Source organism: Perca flavescens, chromosome 7, assembly GCF_004354835.1.
Source record: "Perca flavescens isolate YP-PL-M2 chromosome 7, PFLA_1.0, whole genome shotgun sequence".
In the NCBI taxonomy this organism is placed as follows: domain Eukaryota; kingdom Metazoa; phylum Chordata; class Actinopteri; order Perciformes; family Percidae; genus Perca; species Perca flavescens.
In genome coordinates this window covers 33,181,200-33,207,293 of record NC_041337.1, presented here as the reverse complement: position 1 = coordinate 33,207,293, position 26,094 = coordinate 33,181,200, and the positions used below count along the sequence as shown (strand labels likewise).

The following is a 26,094-nucleotide window of genomic DNA, read 5'->3' as shown; positions in this document are numbered from 1 at the left end:
ACTAAACACGTATTGATCTTTTACAAATCAGATAAAACAATGGATTGTCAATACATGTACATGTCAGGACTAAAACTAGTTGTGCCAAGTCCTCATGTGTTGTCCTTTTTCTTATTTAAAAAGCCTTTCTAACATTGAGGCCAGGGGATTACAGAAAACAAATAGCCTGTTGGCCAATTCTGGCATTTTTAACCCATGTAGTGTATAATCACGTGTTTTCTTAGTTTGCATTGTCCCCTTGTTATATAAAATGAATTCAATGTGTGGGTCCAGAAACATGTTGTATAAAGTTAAAAAGCTCAGTAATATAAAGAAATTCAAATGCATTCATCAACATGAAAATCACTAATAATTAAAACTATGTCCAATTTTATAACTCAAGATAAAAACTCAGTAAAATCAGACGGGATAGGGTCAGATGGGCCGTGAGGTCAGTAAATTAAAATAAAAAGGCTTTGACTTACCAATTTTAGTCACATTGAGTTTATTTGAAAAAATAATTCGCACATCCAACAATTCGTCTGTGCAAGTGCACTGGAAAATATCACAAACTTGGAAAAAAGTAAAATCCCGCGCTCTGCTCTTGCTACAGCATCGCCATTTATTAAAGAAAACTCTTGACAAAGGTCCAGAGGGACCAAAACGTTAGTAGCAAGAGCAGAATGCAGGATTTTCCTTTTTTCCGAGTCATATTGAGTTCAAATGAGAGGACAGTCTCGGTGCTAACCAACCGATAGTTAAAGCTATTTCTAAAAATCACTACCAGATCACCATCACGGCCTGACAGCCTCGGTGTCCTGATGAAGCTACAGTCTGCAGGACAAAGTTCATTAATGGATGAATACTCAGTATTCCTCTGCAAAGATCAGAAAATCCAAATTTTCCCTAAAAAAATCCATCTTTGAGAAGAAATGTCTTGTTGGTAAGGGAGCGAGCGTTGAGCAGAGCCGTCCTGACAGAAGCTTGGTCAGGAGGGGCTTCAGTAGAGGCAAGAGGCCGGGGGGCAGGGGGGGCCAGGTGTTAGCTCTCTGATGATACCTGCCTTCAGACACATGATGTCTGGGTGATCTGTGGCTTGGAATGACAGGGATGGGAACATGTTGGCCTTTAAGGAGTTCCACACAAGGAGAGCTCACTGTACAAGCAGCAAAATGTCCAGGTGAGAGAGATGGAGCAGAAGTTCTGAGTGAAGAGCCTGGAGCCGTTACAGACTTAGTCCGGGACTTGCTCCAAGCTGTTATTCCAGACTGACTAGTCTCTGTCCAGTAACATCTCTGGAAGATAGTGATGCAGGCTGCAGACCAGCAGATGTTCATTTTGGAGAACAGTGTCCAAAATTCCCCTTGGACTGATTCATTTATGTACAACTTACAATGTGTCAGCATCTGACTGGATTTCATTGAACCTGGAACTTTTCCTCTGCAGTGTCCGATGAACTGTCTCTGTGTTTATTTATCCCAGACACTTCCTGAGGAGAGAAATAAATTGAGTTTAAACAGAAACATATTATACATTTGTAAAGAGATGAACATTTAAATGAAGAATTCACTACTGTCTTACCTGCAGCTGTTCTGATTCTTCTTCCTGTGGATTTTTATTCTTCTGATAAAATAGTGATATAATTTAATTACTACTAAAATCATTCCTACTTTCTACTGTACATACAGTAACATGGACTGAGTAATAACAGTAAAGAACATACCTGTTGGGGATTGTCTGCATTCGCTTTTTTTTTCTGTAATAAAACATTACCAATGAAAAGCACCTCAATCAACAACATAATGATCTGCCAATTATATTATGTATTAAAAACATAAATGTTTAACTTGTCTAAATGCCGAATCATACCTGTGTCTCTTCTTTTTGAGACGCCACACCAAAAACAGAGCTATTGCGAGTCCGACTAAATAGGTCACAAGCCCCCCCACAATGGCTTGCAGACCAGCAGATGTTCACTTTGGAGCACTATGCCCAAAATTCACCTTGGACTGATTCATTTATGTATAACTGACAATGTGTCAGCAACCAACTGGATTTCAGTGAACCTGGAACTTTCCTCTGCAGTGTCCTATGAATTGACTCTGTGTTTACTTATCATAGCCACTTCCTGAGGAGAGAAATTGAGTAAAGACATGAAATGAAGAATTCACTATACATACAGTAACATGGACTGAGTAATAACAGTAAAGAACATACCTGTTGGGGATTGTCTGCATTTCCTTCTCCTCCTGCATCAAAACATTACCAATGAAAAGCACCTCAATCAACAACATAATGTTCTGCCAATTATATTATGTATTAAAAACATAAATCGTTTAATTGTCTAAATGCCAATCATACCTGTGTCTTTCTTCTTTTTGAGACGCCACACCAAAACCAGAGCTATTGCGAGTCCGACCCCTAGCACAAGCCCCCCCACAACGCCGCGGCTCACATTTCCTGAACTTTGTTCTCCACATTCAGCATCTGTTGAAGCAGTTCCTGGTTTTATCAGCTGAAGATCCAATGATTGACATCTGGAATGATAGAGGGACATTTTGACAGGACCATGTGTAGGGAACCATGCTGCTGTTGGAAGAGTTCAGGTGTGTCCATGTCTGATCTGAAGCTTCACTTACTGTGTGTGTGGCTGACACGATGTCAATAATGTCCCATTGGAAAATGTTCCATCTCTGCAGTCAGAGCACTCAGTGTCCCTTAATACTGTTCCTGTACAAATGATCCAGTTCAGTTTACATATTGTGAAGAGAACAACGTGTTCTATGACATCTTTACATTTCATCAGATCTGTCTGATCTCCTTTCAGTGGATTTAAAAAACTATTTGTTGACATTTTTGAAGCAAAATACATTATTATTATTATTATTATTATTATTATTATTATTATTATAATATACAACATTTATTTGTTTCAAGTCCAAAAATATAATCTTTCACAAGCTTTTCATATTTCAGGAAAAATGACTCATTCCAGTCTCTTCTACTGTCAGACTCTTCTTAAGTTCATTAAGGTTATTTCCTCTGAACTTTGGTGTTCTCATTTAAAATTTAAGTTATACCTATAATCTCAAAGTCAACACAATAAACTAACCTTTTTGGCTGATATATTGTCCTGGTTGACAGCTGCTGTGTTTCTGTGCTTCCACACAGCTGTCCTCTATAGTGTACAGACAGTAGAATCCCTCCAGTGGTTCACAAACTGTATCTGAGGTAGTTGTACATGGCGTCTTCATCTTTAAACCAGAACCTGTCAACACATAAAGATGTTACATATATGTATTTTGTCTCTTCTACTATAGAGCTACATGCTAAAATAGTGTCATTTATAAAAAACAGAGAATAAAAGTCTAAGCTGATACCAACAGCTAATATCTTAACTGCAAAAAGACTTTTAATCATGTCGACTGCTATCTACTTATGTGAAAAGAGGATTTTATGACACAAAATAGTCTTCACTGGTCTCACAGTATTTCATAACACATGAGGTCTTTGTTTCTGGGTGCAGTCTGTAATTCTGCAGTAAACTCTTCTAAATGACTTTCTGCATCTTCACAATGACACTGTTAAACCAGTCTTTAGTTTTCTCAGTTCTTACACAGCATTAACAGTGGGACCAGCAGTGATAATCCTACTAAATCTAGGCTTAGTCATACATTTGAACTAATAATTAGAAAATATAAACAGAAGTCTACCTGAATCACAGCGTGAACAGGGAAAACATTCTGTAAGTCCTCTAGGACGATCCATAAATGTTCCCTCATCGCAATCCAAACAGGAAGTTGTTCTGAACTCTGTGCAATGTTTTCTAACGCGACTTCCTGTTGAAAAGAAAACAACAACTTCATGCAATATTTTTCTAATAAAAGGGATATTTTGCCAAAATAAATGCAGCTCTGTGTCATGGCAGTGTGGGGGCAGGTGTTTGGCTGCCCTCTGTGGCGCTAGTGAACATTCAATCAGATCTTACCAGCAGAACACGTAGGACAGCACTGATCCTCGTTCAGATACTCTGTTGGATGACATGTGAGGGTATGTCCTCTGAAGACACTCAGCACAAGTATCTGTGAAGAGAAGCCTGGTTAGAACATACAACACATACTGCAACTCAAATTCACTGATAGAAGCTGTTGAAATTATATTAATAACTGATAGAAATCTGTCTAAATTTCAGACTGCACATGAAGGCAGCACGGAAAGCAGCGGAGAAAAAGAAAAGAGATGAAGCAAGACCTGAAGGGACTTTCCTTTGTTGTTGCAGGACACAGTCGCCTATTGTTACACAAACCCATGGGCTGTTAAGTGCTTGTGTTTCCTTTTTTACGGCTGCAATGTAATGCTCTCCTCAGCGGGACTCCTAGCAAGAACCTTCAAAAATTACAACACATCCAAAACAGCTCTAGCTAGGATCCTAATGAAGATGAGAAAGTACGACCATATCACACCCATCCTTCACTCACTCCACTGGCTTCCTGTCTCATACAGGATTGAGTTCAAATCTCCCTACTCCCCCATCAGTGTATCCATGGTAATGCCCCTCCCTACTTAAAGAGCTACTCACACCACAAACCTCCTCACGTAACCTCCGCTCCGGAAACAAAGTCCTTCTTCACCCCCACAGGACCAAACTCGGCACCATGGGGGATCAGGCTTTCTGCTCAGCTGCTCCTTGCCTGTGGAGAACCCTCCCAGACCACCTGAGAGCTCCACAAACCACCGACTCTTTCAACAAGGGCCTAAAAACCTTTCTTTTTTAGCAAGCTTTCTCATTAATCTCTATTTGTGTTATTGTTTATCTTTATTTCTTTGCTTTGCTTTTGACCCTGTTTTTATCCTTCAGCACTTTGGGATTGATTTGTCAATGAAAAGTGCTCTACAAATAAAATGTATTAATATTATTATTATTACGTTCAGAGCAGTGGCGATTTCTTTAAGACTGCAAGGGAAGCTCGGCTTCCCCTAAAATGTCAATAAATTATTGGTCAAATTATTTGGATTAAAAATCTGTTAGAACACGTTCATCTCCAAGACCAGTTAGTTCAGAATCAGCTACATATAGCAGGTCTACTGACTCGATTTCCTTCTCATACATTCCCGTAGCGTCTCAGTGCATTTCCCTGTTGAAGCCTGGTGTCCATGGACTTCAATGGGGCTGCTTTGATCAGTTTTTCTCAGTGCTTCAAAACTTGATGGTGATTGGATAAATGCTGTGATTATGTCCCGCCCACGGACGCTCAGCGTCTCTGGGGGTCAATGGAGGAGTGGGCTGTTCTGGACTCCGGGCTTCTGCATGATGATTGGAGGGTCTGTCAAAAGATCTCCTTTTGATTGATAGTGATTTTGTACTATAAAAAGTTGCCGAAGCTATTCGAGCTCAATCCCATTGCGGAGTGTAGTCAAAAGACAATCGATTGCTAGCCAATTTTCAACATACATTTCATACAATTATACACCACATTCCTTGTTTCAGTTTAACCTAATTCCCACATTTTCTCTTTCGTGTTTAAAAGGTGCCCTGCCACACAAAACCATTTTTCTTTGTATTTTTTGAAATATGTTTAAGGCCATATGTGTTTGTGTTATGTGGTGAATGTGAAAATGAACTGCTACCTCCTCTGTCAGCTCTAGCCAGAAATAGGCAGAGAAATCAGGCCAATTACAAAAGCTGGTCAGTCTGACATCATACTGCCTGAGCTCATTACTATTCATGAGCTCGTCCAGTTGCACTGGGTAAAGGATGCTGACAGCCAGGCTCTCATTGGCTAGCTGTTAGCCAATCAGATTCAAACAGCTTAGCTGAGTCTTCCTGTAGGCTTTCTATAACAAACTAGAGACTAGAGTAGAACTTCAGACATCACCACAAAGTAATGAAATACGTGTGGCAGGGCACCTTTAATATTGTTTTGTTAGATCGTTCATTCATTCATACAGTAGGCTAGGCTAGTGTTGTAGGAGTGAACTAGACAGCTAGCAAACCTCACACAATGGCAGACAAAGCTAATATTGTTGACCTGGTTTTGGCAAAGCCATTTGAAAATGTCTTCCTTACGAGGAGAAACTTAGAATTAAACAGCAGGGTAGATCAACACCTATGACTGATTTAGTGCAAAAGATAAGGCAAAGTAACAGTAACAGCTCTCCTGGTATGACAAAGTTAGCTGGCTGACTGGAAGTGCCGTGACAAAGAAAATGTACTGCTGGCCATGCCTCTTGATGAAACCTTCTCACGGATGGGTTGTTTGGTCAAAGGTGGGGTTTCGAGATCTGTCTGACTTTGACAGGGCAGATAAAAGGCATGAAAAGAGCAATGAACTTGAAAAGGAACGAAGGGCAGAATTTAAATATAAATAAATGGACATTTTTATGATGACCAGCAGCTGCCACTGCTTCAGAGTGTTTTCAACTTTTTGTAGCTGCAATAGAGACAGTAATGTTAACGGGACTCTCATGCATAATAAGGACAGACGAGTCTGATCTCTGGTCACATGATTGTCCACCACAGGGTGATGTCGGGTTGCTTTTCTCCAAAAGTTGAATCAGACTTAAAACTATAGTGTGTAGTTTCTGCCGGCCCCATGAGGAATTCTATGACAACAACGCTGTCGACGTGTTCACATGATACAAGCCTGTGACCGCCAAGCATGGCGGTTCAGTTTATTTTTGTTTACTTGTGTGTGTGTGTGTGTGTGTGTAGAGAGATATATATATATATATATATATATATATATATATATATATATATATATATATATATATATATATATATATATATATATATATATATATATATATATATACACATATGTAGGAGCCACATATTGTATGTTTTTTATGGTCTCAATTATATTGTTTATTGATTATTATATTGTGCACTTATATTGTTGGTGGTGGGCGTTTTCATCGCGGTTTGAGCGGAAGTGATAACATTCACTTCCGCTCAAAGTTTACTTCACCTGTTCACCTGTTGGTTTTTGGGGCTTTGACAGAGAGCGGGTGAGCCTGGGATCGAACACTTTCTGTTGACTGCTGCACTAATGCAATTATTTCTACTCACAAAGTAACTTTACATTTGGTAACTGCAGTACTAGTTGTATTTTAGTGTGGAAGAAGAGGAATAAATCATTGTACAATCTTGGGCGCGTCATAGTGTGTTTAATAATACATCTCTCAGTGTTTAGTCACTCGTAGCAGCACTTGGGCAGCTTAGAGCCGCAACAAAGGGGTTATAAAGAAAGAAAGAGAGAAAGAAATGTTGGAGAGGAGCAACATGATGAATGAATTATAATAAAAGCTTGCTGTGATAACATTATTTTACCAGCAATGGTGCAACTGTCAAATGTCTTCTTAACATCATTGTATACGGCAGGATCACATTTTCTATGGATTGAAGACATCTCCCTCAGATTTGGGAGGAAGAGAGACGTCAAATCCAAAACAGGAACACCATCTGGAAACAAAAAGAAGACAACCATGTAGAGATTACACTACACACAGCAGAGACCTGCTCTAATGCAGCTGGAGATGTTGTATACGATTTATTGCCAAAAAGCATTGTTACCACAGATCTACCAAACACAAATTTCCTTACTTTTTGTTTATCTGGTATCAGTGGACTCAGTGTGCAAATTTGCTGGATATAACTTGCGTTGTGAACTGTATGCTGCGTGTGTGAAGTAAATTGGAAGAGAATGGAACCACTAGCACTGCCGTGGCTAATCCTGTCTGGCCAAGTCGTTCAGGGCTCTGCTGACAGGTCCATCAGCAGCAGTGGCCTTCTAATGTACAGCCGGTCCGAGCTGCTGGGACTGCGGGACAGCGGAGTGCTACCGTCGCCTGATCTGCTCCACGATGTGCCTGGGGAGCTACGACAACATCACGGACCGGGCCTCTGTCGAGACAGGAAGGCCAAGAAACGGGTTAGGAGAGGCGGTCTCAGACAGCACATCCGAGGAGCCACCAAGCTACTGCTACCACCCATACATCTCTGCAACCCACGATCCTTAAAAAACACACTGGATGAACTGCGTCAACAGGTTGGAGCTTGCTACGAATACCCTGAGTCTGGTCTAATGGCTTTTACGGAAACCTGGTTTAGTGAAGAAGTGCCAGACAACTTTATTCAAATTGAAGGTTTCTCCCACCTACGGTTAGAGGGGGGAGGGTATTTATATCAAGGACAGTTGGTGCCATAACTTTGCAGTGAGACACAAAATATGCAACCCCGACCTGGAGCTGATGCAGCCACATTATACCACAGGAATATAATTCGGAAACTGAGGTGATTTCGGGACTTCAATCTGTGACCCCGCAAGAGAAACAATTGGAGTCCGCTGTTTACAGCGTATTGTTTGTCATGTCACATGACTGTTTCGATGTGACTCCACAAGGAAATGCATGGATTCAGTCCGCTGTCAGCTGCAGTGTTTTCATGTTTTATGTTTAATTGTGTTTTGACTGTGTTTTCATGTTGTTTTATTTAACCTTTTGCTTAACTTTCAATTCGACCCATGCCCCTCCTTCCTCCTCCAGAAATCAGAACGAACACGTCTTTTAGACAGATTTCTTAACAAAACCAACCGTGACTCTCTGTGACTTCAACAAAACTGCAGACAGTTTACTCGGTCCGCACCTCTCTGTGTGTGTGTGTGTGTCTTTTAGACAGATTTCTTAACAATTGGTGAACCCTGACGGTGATTTTTGGAGGATGAAAGGAAAAAGGCAAATTGAAAGACTGAATCATGGTGACTTGCTGAATTTTCACATGGGCCCAGACAACTGAGAGGTGAGCAGAAAACCTGTTTTTATCAAAACACTACATAGCGTATATAGGAAACGTTTTACATTGTGAAAATTCAGCAGCATCAACTGGTCAGTCTATTAAAATCTGTAAAAGTAATTGATAAAAGTAATGCCCAATTGAGGACTATGTTGAGAACGATAAATACAAAAGTAGGCCTATTGTATGTGATAGTGTGTGTTTGTATGTGGTTCTGTAAAGCTTAAAAGCCCGCAAAGAGGGTCCATGGTTAGCCTATAGTGCACTAGAAGTCCACTTTTTTAAGCGGCCAGGTTTAGAATCCTGTAAAATTTTTGTGTTAAAAAGACCGAATATGAGCCGGCGACAGAGTACCTAGTCTCTGTGCGGTCACAAGAGGTGTGGCCATAGTGTTAGAAACTCCGATTGAGACGGCGATAGAGAAATAATTCTCTGTGAGGTTAAAGATAGTAAACAATTAAATATAGGGTTGTATATAGGCTGCTGTAAATATTTTTGAAATAGAATGGTGTTGGGATTTGAGTCCACGGCAGCAACTTGTGTGTTTTGATAAACTGTAAATAAGATGTGTTGAAATTGTGTGGTGATAACTTCATTGTAAATAAGAATGGTTTGTGGACGTGTTGAGGTTACAGACGCAGTCTGGTTGTGGAAATTTGTTTGTGTTGAATTGATAGCATTGAGGATTCCATCCTCTGGGTGGCAGAACGAACAGCGTCTCCATTAGGTAGATCTATCTTCTGAGGAGATTGCAGTGTGAATGCAGTACAGTATATTTTTGATTGGATGATTGGTTTGAATTTTGTGGAAAAAAAGTGGAAATGGATTAATCGGTATGAATGCCTTTGAAAGAGTTGGGCGCCGACCCTGAACGTATGAAGGATGTGGAACGTTTTAAAGTTTGAATGGAGTTTCTCAGTGAATGCAAGAATGAGCAGCAAGCAGTTGAAAATGGGAGCAAAATGTCTCCTCAGAGTCTGTGAATTAATTTTTTTTGCTCAATGTTTCAGGTAGTTGAGATAAGTGCATTTATTTTTGAAGATAAGTGCATTTTATTTTGAATCATCTCATCTGTTATTTTTTTTATTTTATTTTTGGTTTTTATTCCCTAGGTTGTAAATATTTTGTTAAAAAAAAAAAAAAAAAAAAAAAGAAGGGGAGAGTTGAGGATTTGTAGAAGTTTCTGTGCTGGCCACACAGAATACTACACAAATCTTCTGCTCAGGGTATTAAATGTGGCACAAAGATTGATTGGTGAATTATATAGAAATTGATTTGCTCAAAAAAAAAATAGCAATTTGTTGACCAAGTTTGTCAAAAATGTTTGAAGTAATAGTAAAAGATGAATCACGCAGCCCATTCTCCCCCCTTGAGAAAGAAAATTGTGGTGTTTTTATTTGAATATGTTTTTGTAATTGATATGTATTCAATGGACTCATGACTTTTGAGGATCATTTATTTTGTTTTCGGACTGAAGTTTTTTGTTTTTTTTGCCCATTGTCTTAAGGACTTTGGAAAACACAGATGACAAAGGAAACATTTCTCCTCCATTCACAACAATGTTGCTAGACGCTTTTCTCACATAGCCAGACATTACTCCACAGCACAGCGGAGCAGAGATGCTAGTCTCACATAGCCAGACATTACTCCACAGCACAGCAGAGTAGATGATGCTAGTCTCACATAGCCAGACATTACTCCACAGCACAGCGGAGTAGCTAACGGTAGATGCTAGTCTCACATAGCCAGACATTACTCCACAGCACAGCGGAGTAGCTAACGGTAGATGCTAGTCTCACATAGCCAGACATTACTCCACAGCACAGCGGAGTAGCTAACGGTAGATGCTAGTCTCACATAGCCAGACATTACTCCACAGCACAGCGGAGTAGCTAACGGTAGATGCTAGTCTCACATAGCCAGACATTACTCCACAGCACAGCGGAGTAGCTAACGGTAGATGCTAGTCTCACATAGCCAGACATTACTCCACAGCACAGCAGAGTAGCTAACGGTAGATGCTAGTCTCACATAGCCAGACATTACTCCACAGCACAGCAGAGTAGCTAACGGTAGATGCCGGCTATATTGACAGTCATAAAAGCCCGTGCTCACGCAGAGCTCTGTAACCAACTGACAGACACACTTTTTCGAACACGTCTTTTAGACAGATTTCTTAACAAAACCAACCGTGACTCTCTGTGACTTCAACAAAACTGCAGACAGTTTACTCGGTCCGCACCTCTCTGTGTGTGTGTGTGTGTGGCGGGTGGGGGGTCGGTCAGAGCTCCCCTCTGTGTAAATATGCAGAGAGGAAAGATAAGCTTGCGCTTACGCGCTCAGACGCTTTTGGATCCGAAATTTGGCACCGAAAGATAAAGAATTTTTCTTTATCTTCAAAAAAAGATGTATGGATATTGTTAAGAATATCTAGAATACGTGTTCGTTCTGATTTCTGGAGGAAGGAGGAGAGGCTGGGGGAATTGAAAGTTAACTAAAAGGTTTAATAAAACAACACGGTGAAAACGACAGTCAAAACACAAATGTTACACTGCAGCTGACAGCGGACTGATCTCATGCTCTCCTTGCGGGGTCACAGAAGAACAGTCCTGTGACATGACAAACAAAAACACTGTAAACCAGCAGACTACAGCAGCTTCCCCTTGCGGGGTCACAGGCTGTAGTGCTGAGACATTCCCCGGATCACACATTTATTCCCCTACATCTGGGTGGTTCCTCAAATGAAATCTTCCCCTACTGGTCAGATGTCCCTCAAAAGAAAAGGTGTATGTTCCCAATCAGTGTCTTGAGGCTACACCCGGTCACAGGATCTTATCGAGACGGTGTCAATTGTTTCCAAACTACAGCAATACTCGTTCTTTGTCTTAATCACGTCTGGCTCAACTGGCGATGGCTCTCAAAGTTGTTTAAACAAAAAGTCTTCTAGCGCTTTTTACATTTATGCTAAATAACAGCAATGACCTAATCAATTCTTTAGAAGCTTGAGAAGGTGTGAGCCAGACAAATGCTGATTAGGCTTAATCAGTATTGAAACATTCCTTCACTCAGTTACACAACAGTTTACATTTTTTACCTTAAAGTACATTGTTTTCAAAACGTAAGCATAGTTTTAACTTTTTACTTCAACAATCCCTCATTTTTCACACCTTTGGTGTGAAAACACTATGAATGTTAATGAAAACAATTACAACAAAAATGTAGACATTAGCAAACTGTGTTTGATTTATAGAAGAAATTATTTTCCATCTCTGACCTCATCTTATCTGACTCCATATCTTGTATCAAGAAGGTTATTTTCTCTTAACAAAATATGTTTAGTTGGTTTTACTCACAGTGATTAGTGACTCGCATTCCATTTGAAACAAAAACAGATACACTTAATTAAATCAGAAGCTATTAAAAGTTGTTGACCAGGTAAAAACAATGGAAGGGAAAAAATCTTAGAAATCAAAGAAAACAAAACCAAATTCACTTTCCACACTGCACTTCAAATACTGTACAAGTAACAACTGGTCTCAAATCTGTAATGCAATCAGATGGGTTGAAATCTATTCAATGGCAAATCTGGGGAAATGGTGTAAGCTATGTGAAAGCACAGAGAGCAGCTGACATTAATGTCCATTGTTGCAAAAGCTGCAGTATGGGGAATCTGAAGTCCAGATTTTTGAAAGTTTCATATTCAATTTTGTCCAATGTGGAAAGAAAGTCTCTGGGGACAAAATCTCAGATTGATGAAAATTCTCGCATCAGCAATGCCTTTCCTAGCTGGATGGAAGGTGACAGATCAGAGGGAGCCCAGGGTCTCCTTGTGGATTTACTGCTGACACAATTCTCCTCACTCCCCTTGTTGGCGTTGGTGTCCATCTTACTGTGCTGGCATTCAAGCGTTACATCCTGTAGGAAAAAGCCATCCTTAGCTTTTTTGGTGTGTCAGCAGGTGTAACAGTGATATTTTGAACACATTGAATGGAAATACATCCATAGGTTAAAAGATACTTAAAAATGTGCATAAAAGTATAAGCTAAAACTGCTAAGTTAAAATGCTGTAATTCATTGCACTGTTTGGTGAAAAAGATAGTCATATGATCTGTAGATCAGTAATCCATTGCTGTGACCTTTTCAGGTAAAAGAGGCTTAAAAGATAAATAGGATGAAAAGGTGATTTGTGTTTAAAATGCTGTCTAAGATACCTATGAGATTATGGGGAAAAAATGCATTTGAAAGGACAGTTTGCAGTATTTCTTTGTTTCCTTAAGTTTCTATTTGTTTCTGGTTTTAAGCACTAGCTGAGTTGTTAATCTGTGTTCGATTACTAATGCCTTGTCCGAACTGTAGGGGAATGTGTGGCTTCCGCTCGTCCATTACAACATTGGACTTGAGTGAAGCAACATCGTGTCCGTGTAGTTCATTCTATTTTCCCTCTTTTACAGGTAAGAATGAAGGTTGTGGGATGTGTGATCAATGAATATGTGTTTTAATTCTGTAAGGGAGTAAAATATTAGTTACTGTGATAACTCAAACATGTGAATTTAGAAGATTGAATGTAAACGTGCTGCTCTACTGTGGCATGCATGCGAACTGCGTCACATGAAGTTAGGTGAAGCGTGCTACTAACATTAGTGCAACTGAAGGTTGCCTGTGTCCACTAGTTTCTATATTGTTTGTATCAGGATGCTATTGCTGCAGTTTAATAATAATAGTGTTGATTATACGGTGTTAAATGTGCAGAAGCGAATATTTTGTTTTAGTGCAACTGAAGTAAGATTGTAAATGATATTGTTAGTGCCACTGAAGTAAGATTATCAATTATTCTGGGTTAATAATAAATGCATAGCAGAAGTATTTTGTTAGGTGCAGCTAAGATATATTTTGTTTTGTTATTGAAAATAGTTTCACTGTTACTTACTCAAAACTGAGTTACTTAAAGGGACATTATTTTGTTGTGAACAGAGAAAATACATGGTTTGTTACATCTTGTAACTCTGCTACTGTGATGTTACTAAAAAAATGCATTACAACATTGGACTTGAGTGAAGCAACATCGTGTCCGTGTAGTTCATTCTATTTTCCCTCTTTTACAGGGGCGCAACACAGGCCCAGGGTCAAGGGGTGGGATCCAGTCTCCTTGCTCTGTCAGGAAACCACCGCAGGAAGTCAGCAGAAGTCAGCACCGCTGGTTCTCTCCGTCGGCGTCTGAACCCGGACTCCCCTTGACATTCTGCTGGACTGTTGTTGGAATGTGAACCTGGATCCTTGTGATGCGTCCTTCACGCCACTGCAGTGTTGGTGTCCAGCAGCACCTAGTATGAATCTGTCCACCTGGGCCTGGACCCCTTGAACAGATGAAGTCATCAGGCTGAATGACTTCATCAGCAGGAATCTGGAGGCTGCTTTCATCTGTGAATAAAATGGCTGTGACAAGCCGACACACTGCCTTGCAAAAAGTCATATTATTGTTTTCATTGCTGGGCAATGTCTAGGTGTGAAAACAAGGAAGAAGAAAAAATGTGATAGTTTGTCCTTGATTTGTCCATTAATTTCTCATGGAGGAGAAATTTCCTTTGTCATCTGTGTTTTCCAAAGTCCTTAAGACAATGGGCAAAAAGCTTCAGTCCATAACACAATAAATGATCCCAAAAAGTCATGAGTCCATTGTAAACATACAGTACAGATCATCAATTACAAAAACACAAAAAATAAAAACTCCATAATTTTCTTTCTCAATGGGGGAATGTGGGCTGCGTGATTCATCTTTTACTATTACTTCAAACATTTTTGACAAATTTGATCAGCAAATTGCTATTTTTTGAGCAAATCAATTTCTATATAAGTCCCGTGTCATTCTTTTGTGCCACATTTAATACCCTGAGAAGAAGATTTGCATAGCACTTCTGTGTGGCCAGCACAGGAGTTTCTACAAATCTTCAGATCTCCCCCCATTTTTTATTTTTTAACAAAATATTTACAAACTAGGGAATAAAAAAAAAAAAAAAAAATAAAAATAAAAATAAAAAAATCAACAAACCATAAAGAAATATCAATGGAATTTCTTACTACCTTGACTCTCTCAACCCAATGATTTTTCAGAGACATCATCAGCAACATCAAAGAATAAGAACCAACAAAACAAAAAATAGTGGAAGAAGATACAGTAAGATCAGAATGCTTAAAAATATAATGAATTTATCTTCATGTGCCTGTTATTTATCATTTTTAGTGAAAAACAAACCAATTTTGAGTCAAGATACACAGAAATGCCAAATATATCTACCAAATTATCCATTGAACAAACCCCCTAAGAATCTTAAATTCATTTTGGTCCAATTTTAGCTAATGTTAAATTGCTTAAAAGTACCTCAAATAATTTTTCCATACTGCTACATTTATCTCCACCCCCCATTGTACTCTCTTCCCAGGTAGAATGGGGGAGTTGCATCGGTGAGAGTGTTCAAACAAAGGCACCTTTTGTCTTTGTTTCATGAGTGTGACAAAGAATATGTATGAAAAAAATTCTAACAGCTGCTGTTTTGACTTGCAAAGGGCTTATCAATCATTCAGACACAATCCTACTCAAGGCAAAAACCGAAAAGAAAAGAAAATAGATGATAAAAATGAAATGCACTTATCTCAACTACCTGAACCATTGAGCAACAAACATTAATTCACAAAAACTCTGAGCAGACATTTTTCTCCCATTTTCAACTGCTAGCTGCTCTTTCATGCATTCACTGAGAAACTCCATTCAAACATTTCCACATCTTTCATACTTTCAGGGTCGGCGCCCAACTCTTCAAAGACATATACCGATTAATCCATTTCCACTTTTTCAGCCAGCCATTCTCACTGCTTGAGCTTGCACGCTTTTTCACAAAATTCAAACCAGTCATCCAATCAAGAATATACTGTACTGCATTCACACTGCAATCTCCTCAGAAGATAGTTCTCTAGTTTACCGTATTTTCCATAGTCTGACCCCTGGTTTTAGTAGACGCTCTGTTGTAATGATTTACCAACCAGATGGAGTCGCTGTTCGTTATCAGGAAATGGAATTTCCAATGCAAAACTCAACACAAACGAACATCCACAACCACACTGCGTCTGTAACCTCAACACGTCCACAACCCCCACCGCTGAGCTGCACGCTCTCAATTTAAACAAAACAATCTTATTTACAATGAGTTATTTTACAATCACAACCAACGCTGCTGAGCTGCGCGCTCTCGATTCAAACAAAATAATCTTATTTACAATTTTTCACAAAACACACAGCGCAGAGTCGCTGCCAAGGACTCAAATCCCAACACCACAATTCTATTTCAAAAATATTTACAGTAGGCCTCTGTACAATTCCCTAAGTGTTTTTACACAATTCGACTATACCTATTTAATTGATTTTTTCCATACTATGGTCACGAGAAAAAACTGGGGGGTCTTCCACTGACGCCTTTCTCCCGCCGCCGCGAAAGTAGCTTCTCCAGGGCCTACGTCCCCACAGCTGTTTAAGTTGGCTTTGACAAAGTCTTAATCTTTCCTCCATGCCTTACAGAGACTTACTCTGTCTCCGCCCTCGCGGTCTTTTATTTAAAAATGTTCAGAGTCTAACTTGGCCGGCTGTTTACGGACTTTTACTTATTCTTTTCAAAGTCTAATACTCCGGCCGACTTCACAGGCATTTTAATATTTTTTTCAGGGGCTCCACCCCGGCTGACTGTACGGACCTCTATAGACTATGCACACGGTACCAACACTTTCAAAGGCTTCACCTTCGGTTATTGTGTGTGCATTAGCCTAATAATACCATGGATTTCACAGGCCATTTAAGCTTCCCATCACCACATAAATCACACACAATCACATACATTGCCTTGACTTATCGTTTTCAACGCAGTTCTCAACTGGGCATTACTTTTATCAATTACTTTTACAGATTTTAATAGACTTACCAGTTGATGCTGCTGAATCTTCACATCTAAAACGTTTCCTATATAAGCTCTGCAGTGTTTTGATAAAAATAGGTTTTCTGCTCACCTCTCAGTTGTCTGGGCCCATGTGAAAATTCAGCAAGTCACCATGATCCGTCCTTCAATTTGCCTTTTTCCTTTTGTTCTCCAAAAATCCACGTCGCGGGTTCACCATTTGTTAAGAATATCTATAATACGTGTTCGTTCTGATTTCTGGAGGAAGGAGGAGAGGCTAGGGGAATTGAAAGTTAACTAAAAGGTTTAATAAAACAACACGGTGAAAACGACAAACACAAATGTTACACTGCAGCTGACAGCGGACTGATCTCATGCTCTCCTTGCGGGGTCACAGAAGAACAGTCCTGTGACATGACAAACAAAAACACTGTAAACCAGCAGACTACAGCAGCTTCCCCTTGCGGGGTCACAGGCTGTAGTGCTGAGACATTCCCCGGATCACACATTTATTCCCCTACATCTGGGTGGTTCCTCAAATGAAATCTTCCCCTACTGGTCAGATGTCCCTCAAAAGAAAAGGTGTATGTTCCCAATCAGTGTCTTGAGGCTACACCCGGTCACAGGATCTTATCGAGACGGTGTCAATTGTTTCCAAACTACAGCAATACTCGTTCTTTGTCTTAATCACGTCTGGCTCAACTGGCGATGGCTCTCAAAGTTGTTTAAACAAAAAGTCTTCTAGCGCTTTTACATTTATGCTAAATAACAGACATGACCTAATCAATTCTTTAGAAGCTTGAGAAGGTGTGAGCCAGACAAATGCTGATTAGGCTTAATCAGTATTGAAACATTCCTTCACTCAGTTACACAACAGTTTACATTTTTTAAGTTACATTTTTACCTTAAAGTACATTGTTTTCAAAACGTAAGCATAATTTTAACTTTTTACTTTTACAATATTTATGAATAGATAAAATATTATTATTTTTTTTTTTATGACTGAATTTAACTGTACATTTGTCTTTTAATTGTTTTAACCCTGTGCTTGTTGTGTTGTAATGGCAAATTTACATTTAAGCATGATTCTTTTACTTTTTATGTTTTATTTCTGTTTTAGTTTTTCCCACAACACTGAAAGGGATTCTATCTCATTCCCACATGTTGATTCTGATTCTGCTAAACTAGGGAGCCACAGTAAACTATCTTTCTCTGCCTATTCAGCCCTCCCATGCCAGTTGAGATGTACGGGTCATGTGACCTCAGGGTGAAAGTAGTGCAGAGGGGAAAGAACAAAATGGCTCAGAGATGTCTCTCGAGATGTTTTTAGATTGTCTTCATGTGTATCAGATTGCCTGTAAGAAATGTAGAGTCATGATAAGCCAAGTTCGTGTTTTGCTGTCACTCTGAAGATGTATTTAAGCTCACTGTTTCTGTTCCCTCATTGAAGAAACTTTTACACACTGGGCTGCTGTCTTTTGTGAAATTTATGTTCTTCCTATATTTGCAAATATATTTTTAATAAAATACAAAAACCTGAGTGATGAATGAAGCCTGAATGAATAAGCCTTTATTGTTCCCCAATGGGAAATTCACAAGCTATCTAGCATTAGGCATAGGCCTATATAAAGTTATACAACGCATCTAAAAGAATATGTTTTAATATTTTTATTTTATATTATTATTTTTTTTTAAATAGGCTATATAAGTGATTGCCCCCCCATGTAACACTAGTGGGAGCTTGACCAGCAGTGGTACTTGCACACTGGTTACTTCATATTTAATATTATACATATACTAAATATATTATTATAATTTTTTTCAGTTGTTCTGGCATTTTTATATTTGCTATCTTAATATGTGTATTAAAATAACCAATTTATGTCTGGGGATGGGGATACCATGTCCTTGGAACCCATTAATTAATTTAGTTAATGTTTATTAATTCAAGATTTCTGCAGTTGAAGCGGATTCATTCTGCTGGTTTTAGTTCCAGGTGTATCTTTCTATTTAATATAAAGAGACTAGAGCCGCTCCTAAAGGACTTCTACTTTAACTTTTGGTAGACACCTTAGAAAAAATAACCAAATAAGGTAAAAAAAAATCACCATTAACAGTACAGTGCAGCGTAGCAATTGCATGCAATGTTAAAACATACACTTTCACAACTTTGACTGTAACATTAAACATACTTTATACTATGGTATACCGTTGTATAAGTTCAAATTAACTTTTAGCCTACTAACGTTTGCTAGCTAGCTAATTTTAGCCAAACTCAGTACATTTCAGTTGACAATGTGAGCATCATTTCTTTCGGTTCATTCATGTCAAACAAGTAAAACTCAAGCACGTTAATCTAATAATACCCAACAGTAGATTTTTAATAATATTATCAATACAACTCAATTCCTCCTCTCCTCGTGGTTGTTCAGGTTGTTTACATTGACATAATGGACCAATAGACCCCGTTGCTCTGGACGGAGACCAGTGAAGGCTATTAGAAGCACTTTTCCGGTGATCTCTTGCTTTACTGAGCAGCCTCCAACTGACAGAGACAACGTAAATATGATGTGAGCAACGTGTCTGAAAGTTGTAAGTCTTCTGGTAGCTGTGCCAAGAGAAATCTCAATCATTCCCAATCTTACAGATACGGACATGTAGGTATATGTAAGGACATAACATAAGCACAGGCTAATTATTGCTAACTAAAATGCTAGTTAACATTAGTAATTAAACCTAAACAGCTAATGTAAGTCTAAACTGCCTGCGAGTTTCTCCTGTACTGTACGGTAATTCCTCTACTGTGCGACAGTAAGTCACTTGGTTATGACACAATCGTTAGCTTATTTTTAGAAAACCGTCTGCTACGGAGCCATAACGTGAGGTACAAGGTAATTGAGCCTTTTATACATTGTCGTGTTTCTTTAGAAATGAACTATGGACAAATACAGTCTTTAAACGCTTCAGATGTAAAGTTATTCACAGTCAAGTGACGTAAAAAAGAAATGGCGATCAGTGTAATGCTAACAAGAGGTGATCGCTTTATAGCAACAAAATGGCGCCATCGGAGGTTCGAGTTCTGAAGTGAAGCTTACCCCCTTGGTTGTTCAACGTTCAAATTACTGGTTCCGGAGTCTATGGGGAGAACGCGTTAACATCTCGCGAGCAGTGGTTAAATTGGCTTTTGTAGGGAGGGGGAGCCCTTATTTACGGAGAGTGGTCATCATTCAAAATCGTGCCGTAAAATGACTTAATGTGTTTTTACTCCAAATGGGCTCTTTTTCCAGTATTAATGTGTAAGGTAGGGTTGATTAGTTATTCAAACAAAGAGAAATACTTTACAATTCACTTTATTATTATTTTTTTTTTTTTAACCTTTTATAGGCTAATGTTAACAGGCAGGCAATGGATTTCACCCTTGGAAAATGTATGAAATTGAACATGTTTGAAAATATTGGTTGGCAAATATGTAAACATCTTTTTAAACAAGAAAATTATGTTGATTTAAGAAAATCAGAAACCACTATTATACCCTTTTTAACAGTGATTGGCTGGCCAAGCTTGTTAATAGCCAGTGTATGTTCATTTTAGCTTCCAGTTTGTTAGATGGCACCAACATTTGGTCTAATAATAACTGGCCTGGCAAGTCAAAGGCCAAGGTTTTGCTTCCAGATTTGTTTGGTGACATATGATGTGGGGGTCTGGGGGTCCTCCCCCAGAATTTTTTTAGCATTTAACACTTCATTTTCTGCATTTTGGTGAATTTGTATGCACCTATTTCTACCTTTATCTTTATATAAAGGGAAACATTAGGCTACAATCCAAATATAACAACATAATGGAAAATATTGCAGTAAGGCTGTCAGGAATTCTGTATTGCTTTCATCTATTTATTCTCCTTTAGATTGACTTTTCTAATTATATCTGAGTCAGCACACATGTAGCTGAGGCATCATTTATTCTTCCCTTTTTTGCATCTTTTGTTGGGGAAGTAACCTCCGTAAATGTGCATATGACAATTATTCACCTCAGTGATACATTATTCATTTAATGTATTAATAAACCTCTTGATTGTAATATGTATGATTGAGCAAGATTTCTGCTCATTTCCAAAACTTTGTGCACATTCAAAATATAACTCATCCCATCTGTGCTCTCTGAGATTTGAAGGAGTCCTGATATTTTGTGAAAAAAATAAAGTTATAATATAGGCTATTACGAGAAAAAAGTCACTATATTTTAGAAAATAATCTATATGCTACCTGCACCGTAGTCTGCTGTGCATTACGTGATTGCTCTGCTGATACGGTAGACCTCAGACCTCCTGACAGACACAGAGCCCCGTTTGAAACACAGAGCCCCGTTTGAGACGTTTAGGGAAGTGGCTGTACGCTGCTAAACATCGGAGGTGGAACCCGAAACTTCTGGCAGAAATACACGGAGCTCAAACGCGACACATCTGCCGCAGCATGTCCACAGCAGAGCGCATCCATAAACCTGAAGCTGCGCAGCTTTTTACAGCGAGAGTGGACACTAAGCGACGTCTGGTTTCATATTTGTCAGTCAACTTTCCAAATAGGCCTACATTTGGGGTTACACTCAAAACATTCGGCAAAATGTTTGATGCTGAAGGAGACGGAGATGAGCTCCGGCAGGGTGTGTTGTGGCCCTGAGGAGGGGGAGCTGCGCTCCGGCCCAATCTATTCTATCGTGGGATTTTGTAATATTACAAGATCTTTTGTTACTACATCTTGGCAGCAGTTTCCCTGTCAATGGCAATTACATGTTATATATGTCAATGATTACATCCAACTCCGACATAAATGGTGACCGGATATATTTATGTTTTACATGTATGCATACATTCACTTAAAAAAACAACAAAGAATACATCAGGTAGCCTACAACAGGTTGAAATAATGACTAAAATGCAGTGGCTTTGCAATCACTTAACCACACTGGTCACTGTGTAATTATAATTTATTTAAACAACATAAGGTAAATGTACTTTGTATACAAATCGTGTTTCTTTTTCTGTTTTGCTTGACTAGACGTGTAAAAGACGTCAGTGGACGTCTATCCACAGCCTTGACTATAGACGTGTAAAGGACGTCAGTGGACGTCTTCACAACCTTTTAAAAACTTGGCGAATTAAATTAATTATTGCAGTATTAACCATGCAAGGGTTTAGCGCAGCTTTATCACAATTGATTTCATAGAGGGGCATGATGGACTATAAATGCACGTGTAAAGGACGTTACTTGGACGTCCACTTACAACTGATTCACAACATGGTATATGTTGAAGTACACGTAGCTAAAAGTAAAAATAACAATTATACATGCAACTGTTGAAGTTAAAAAGTTAAAACCCGGCTTATGTTTTGAAAACAATGTTTAATGGGGCCTGCAGCTAAAGTTAATCAAGTAACTACACTTATCAGCATTTGACTGCCTCACCCAAAACCTAGCTTCTAAAGAATGAATCAGGTCATGTCTGACATTTAGCATATGAAGGAGACTCATTGTCCCCACAGGAAAGGTAACTATTGTTTCTGGTTTTGAGGAGCCACTCCCTATGGGGTTCCATTTGTGCCAAAATTAAGTCGACATGCTACCTGTCTATGCTTTGTGTCGTCTTCCATGTCTATGTGTCTATTATCTGTCTATGTCTATGTCTGTCTGTCTATGCTATGTGTCGTCTTCCATGTCTATGTGTCTATTAACTGTCTATGTCTATGTCTGTCTGTCTATGCTATGTGTCGTCTTCCATTTCTATGTGTCTATTAACTGTCTATGTCTATGTCTGTCTGTCTATGCTATGTGTCGTCTTCCATGTCTATGTGTCTATTACCTGTCTATGTCTTTGTGATTGCCCACATGACTCAACTTTTGTCTGTGTCAACTCAACTTACTCCTGTCCTCTGTCCTTGTCGTTTGACCGTGTCGTCTTGCTGTGTCAATGCTGCATGTGTCATGACAATGTGTTGTTTCACTCTGTCGTTGCTATGCGTCGTTGCTATGTGTCGTTGCTATGCGTCGTGTCACTCTGTCGTTGCTTTATGTTGTTTCACTCTGTCGTTAGCAAGAGCTAACGTTAGCTAGCAAGAGTTCCGGCAGTTGATGTCACGCGATCCCAGCATGCACCAGTCAATATCAAAACACTCACTGCCATCGGAGCTGAGCCAGAGTCAGCTAGCTACGTTACTAGCTAGCTAGTTGCACCTATTGTAGATAGCTAGCTAGATAAATGGATCATTTATTGATCCCAAGGGGAAATAATTTGCTGCCTATTTCAATAAACGCCTTGATTCAGCATGGTGGATAGCTGCTGTGCGCCGGGATGCCAGAACCATCGGAAAAAGATAATGGATAGCATGAGATTCCTAGCTAAAGATCCCGAGAGAAGAAGTAAATGGATTGCTTCCATAAAACGTGCTAGAAGCAGACGGAACCAAACCGAGCCATGGGAGCCCACAAACAATGGATTTCGGTTATGCTGTGACCACTTCATATCAGGTAACTTAACAGAAATATCTTATTTATGTAGCTAGCTAACGTTAGCTAGCAAAAAGGCTAAAACGGTTTCTAACCGTTGGGGCTAGTAGGGATACAGCTAGCTAGCTACGTTACGTTCCTTTCCTTTCTAGCCACAACCGTTCGTTATTACGAAAAGGCAAGTTCTACCTATGCAGTATGGCATGGATTTTGTGTGGATTACAAAGGCTAACGTTGGCTAACCTCAAAGAAGCACTGTATTCATATTTAAATCATAAAATCTCAGACTATACTGACTGATATTGCACATTTCCTTCCCTCGCTTTTGTATATTTTTTGTTAAATGGTAAGTTCTATTGTATTGTTATACTGTACACTTAAGAGTATTTTTTTTTTTTTTATATATATATTTCTTACTGTCCTCTGTTTTTATTCTTTATAAGTTAAGTGAGTGTTGTAGCCTAGCCTACTTTAGAGCAAAGATTAACCAGAGTCAAATTCCTTGTTTGTTTACTCAAACCTGGCCAATAAAGCTGATTTTGATTCTGATGTTGTTTCTATGTATTTATGTTTTAGAGAAAAAGAGTGACAACCCTCTGTCACCTGACTACGTTCCTTCAATCTTCAATCATGTTCCATCCCAGGAGAAGAGAAAAAGAAGAATGAGGTTAGATGTATTCAACAGAAGAGCAAACTTCAAAGAATAGAGAAAAAGGCTCTCTGATTGCAAGCTAATAATGCCACTTTCCTTGGCAGATCCATGACTTTGCTACCCAGTAATGATACATTGGATGAGGCTCTCACCATCGAGTAAGTACAAATTAACACCACAAATTTCAGGGTTATTCCATGTGTAATCTGACAGAATTCAGTAAAGCGATAGCAGCAACATCTCAGTTTTTTTTTTGGGTCTCAAAAGTAAGGGCTCACCCACTGCAGGCCTCCAGTTTTCACTTATTCATTGCACCAAAACTGTTGTGACATTTCGACCACCACTACTCTTCGTTAGTATGGAATAATATACGAAATAGTAATGGCCAAATGTGGTCTTAACAGTGAAAGTCTTTCACGTATGCCTCGGAAGCTTTGGAAGAAGTGATGAGCGTAGCTTTGCTAACTGGAGTCAATTGCACACAGGTTGATTGATTTTGCCCTGAGTCAGTGTTCCTTTTAAATAGGGTGAGAAAGCACTGCCCTATTTCTATTCCACCAACCGGGTCTTGTGTGCCCTGATGCTGGACACACAAGTACATAAGTGAGTTATTCTTTAATATTTTGTTTTATAATGGCAACTTGTAGTTCCACTTGTGAGTAATCCCCTAGTCTATATCCACGACATACCACTTATAGGGTTGGTCAGGTGCTGATGGAAATTACGCCTGATTACGGTCTTTTCGGCTGGATGTCCGTCCCCTTCCTCTGTCTTTGTTGTTGGCGTTCTAACGTCCGGTGGATTTCTGAGGACTATTGTTAACTGCTCCTCAGATCTCTGCAGGGTAAATTCAGACAGCTAGCTAGACTATCTGTCCAATCTGAGTTTTCTGTTGCACAACTAAAACTACTTTTCAACATGCACATCTCCCACCCAGACAAATTCCTTTCTGAAATTATTTTGCAGAGGCCGCCCATGCTGATTGTGATTGTTTTAAAGAATTGCCAATATACCAGAGCATGTTTTTCCACCATATGGGAATGCTGTGTGGACTCTGCAGCGCTGTGGAGAATTTCCTTGTTGAACTGATGTAGTGTTTGTTGGAATACTTAACTGTGAACCAATGAGTACTTGAGATGATAATTAACAGGATTAAGACTAAGTACAGTACATGAAACTTTACTTAGGCTGTAGCATTGTTTCTTTTAATAAATGCAGACTTGAATACTAGAAAATATAAATATTGATATGAAAAATAAACTACCTTTTTGTGGAATATGCGGCCACACTTATATTACCTCATGTCCAATTTGTGATGTCCTTACACTTCTGCCCTCTTCAATTATTTATACCTTTTTTAAATCATACTAATTGAAATGATAATGGGCTGGAACCATAGGGGCTTATGGTTTTAACATTCTCTGTATAGAGGTCTTTGTTATAAAGACATGATTTGACCAATCTCAGATGTTGCTGGCATGATGCCAAATTCTTCAAATTGGCATGCACTATGAATGTTGATACTTGCATTGAGAGCCGTTTTCAGTTTGTCTATGATCACGGTCTGTCCCTATAAAGTAATTGTACCAATGCATTACTACAGAATCCAGTGTGGCTGAGGCATGAACCCACATCAGTAGTGACTGTAATAGGACAATATTGTGAAAGTATCCTATTGAAAGGCTTACCTTTTTAGTAAAGAAATGAAAGTGCATGTATATTGACAGCGCCTTGGAGTTTATGCACATTGTTTTTTGTCTTTTTTTTTTTTTTTTTTCTCCGCCTGTTTTTTGGGAGTTGGTCTATTTTTTTTTATTTATATTTTGGATCACAATATGTTATTTCACACGTTTGTTATTGTAGTAGTAGTAATAATAATAATGATAATAATACACTTATATAAAAGTATTTCATTGTTGAAAAAATTTACATTTTATGTTTTGCAGGCCTGATTTGATATCTGTCTTAAAAAACATCACCAGCCGGCTTGACGGTGTAGTGCCTCCACGGTCCAACAGTGTGAATGTCATGAGGGAGTCTGTACTGGAGAGTGCCTTCAGAGCATTCAGGAGGCCAAGGTTTTCTCCAGATCATCGCCTCAATGTTGTGTTTGTTGACGTTGATGGCACCACAGAGGGGGCTGTAGATGACAGCGGCCCGAGCAGAGAATTCCTCCGCCTGCTGGTCATGGCAATCAAAGACAGCATGTACTTCACTGGACCAGAGGACAAGAAA

The 26,094-nt window shown here is 39.1% G+C and overlaps 1 protein-coding gene across 2 annotated transcripts; it reads right to left on the bottom strand.

The window, feature by feature from the left end:
• Positions 1-635: 635 nt before the first annotated feature.
• Positions 636-7,571, bottom strand: LOC114559303 (tumor necrosis factor receptor superfamily member 14-like). Of its 2 annotated transcripts, XM_028583900.1 has the most exons (9): positions 7,313-7,571; positions 3,968-4,061; positions 3,693-3,818; positions 3,092-3,247; positions 2,619-2,709; positions 2,341-2,516; positions 2,197-2,228; positions 1,561-1,602; positions 636-1,468 (listed from the first exon to the last, which is right to left on the bottom strand). In XM_028583900.1, exons 1-9 carry the CDS (start codon positions 7,349-7,351, stop codon positions 1,397-1,399), a joined length of 828 nt encoding a protein of 275 aa, XP_028439701.1. In that variant the 5' UTR covers positions 7,352-7,571; the 3' UTR covers positions 636-1,396. The 2 variants fall into 2 exon arrangements, with proteins under 2 accessions (XP_028439701.1, XP_028439702.1); XM_028583901.1 differs by lacking the exons at positions 636-1,468; positions 1,561-1,602 and adding an exon at positions 1,849-2,107 and having other exon boundaries at positions 7,313-7,542.
• Between the last annotated feature and the right edge of the window lie 18,523 nt (positions 7,572-26,094).

Coding starts and splice junctions, on each gene's coding strand:
- LOC114559303 (XM_028583900.1), bottom strand. CDS start 7,351: ATGATGTTAAGAAGACATTTGACAGTTGCACCATTGCTG. Junction 4,062..7,312: donor TGACAGTTGCACCATTGCTG/GTAAAATAATGT, acceptor TTCTCTTCACAG/ATACTTGTGCTGAGTGTCTT. Junction 1,469..1,560: donor AAGAATCAGAACAGCTGCAG/GTAAGACAGTAG, acceptor TTCTCTCCTCAG/GAAGTGTCTGGGATAAATAA.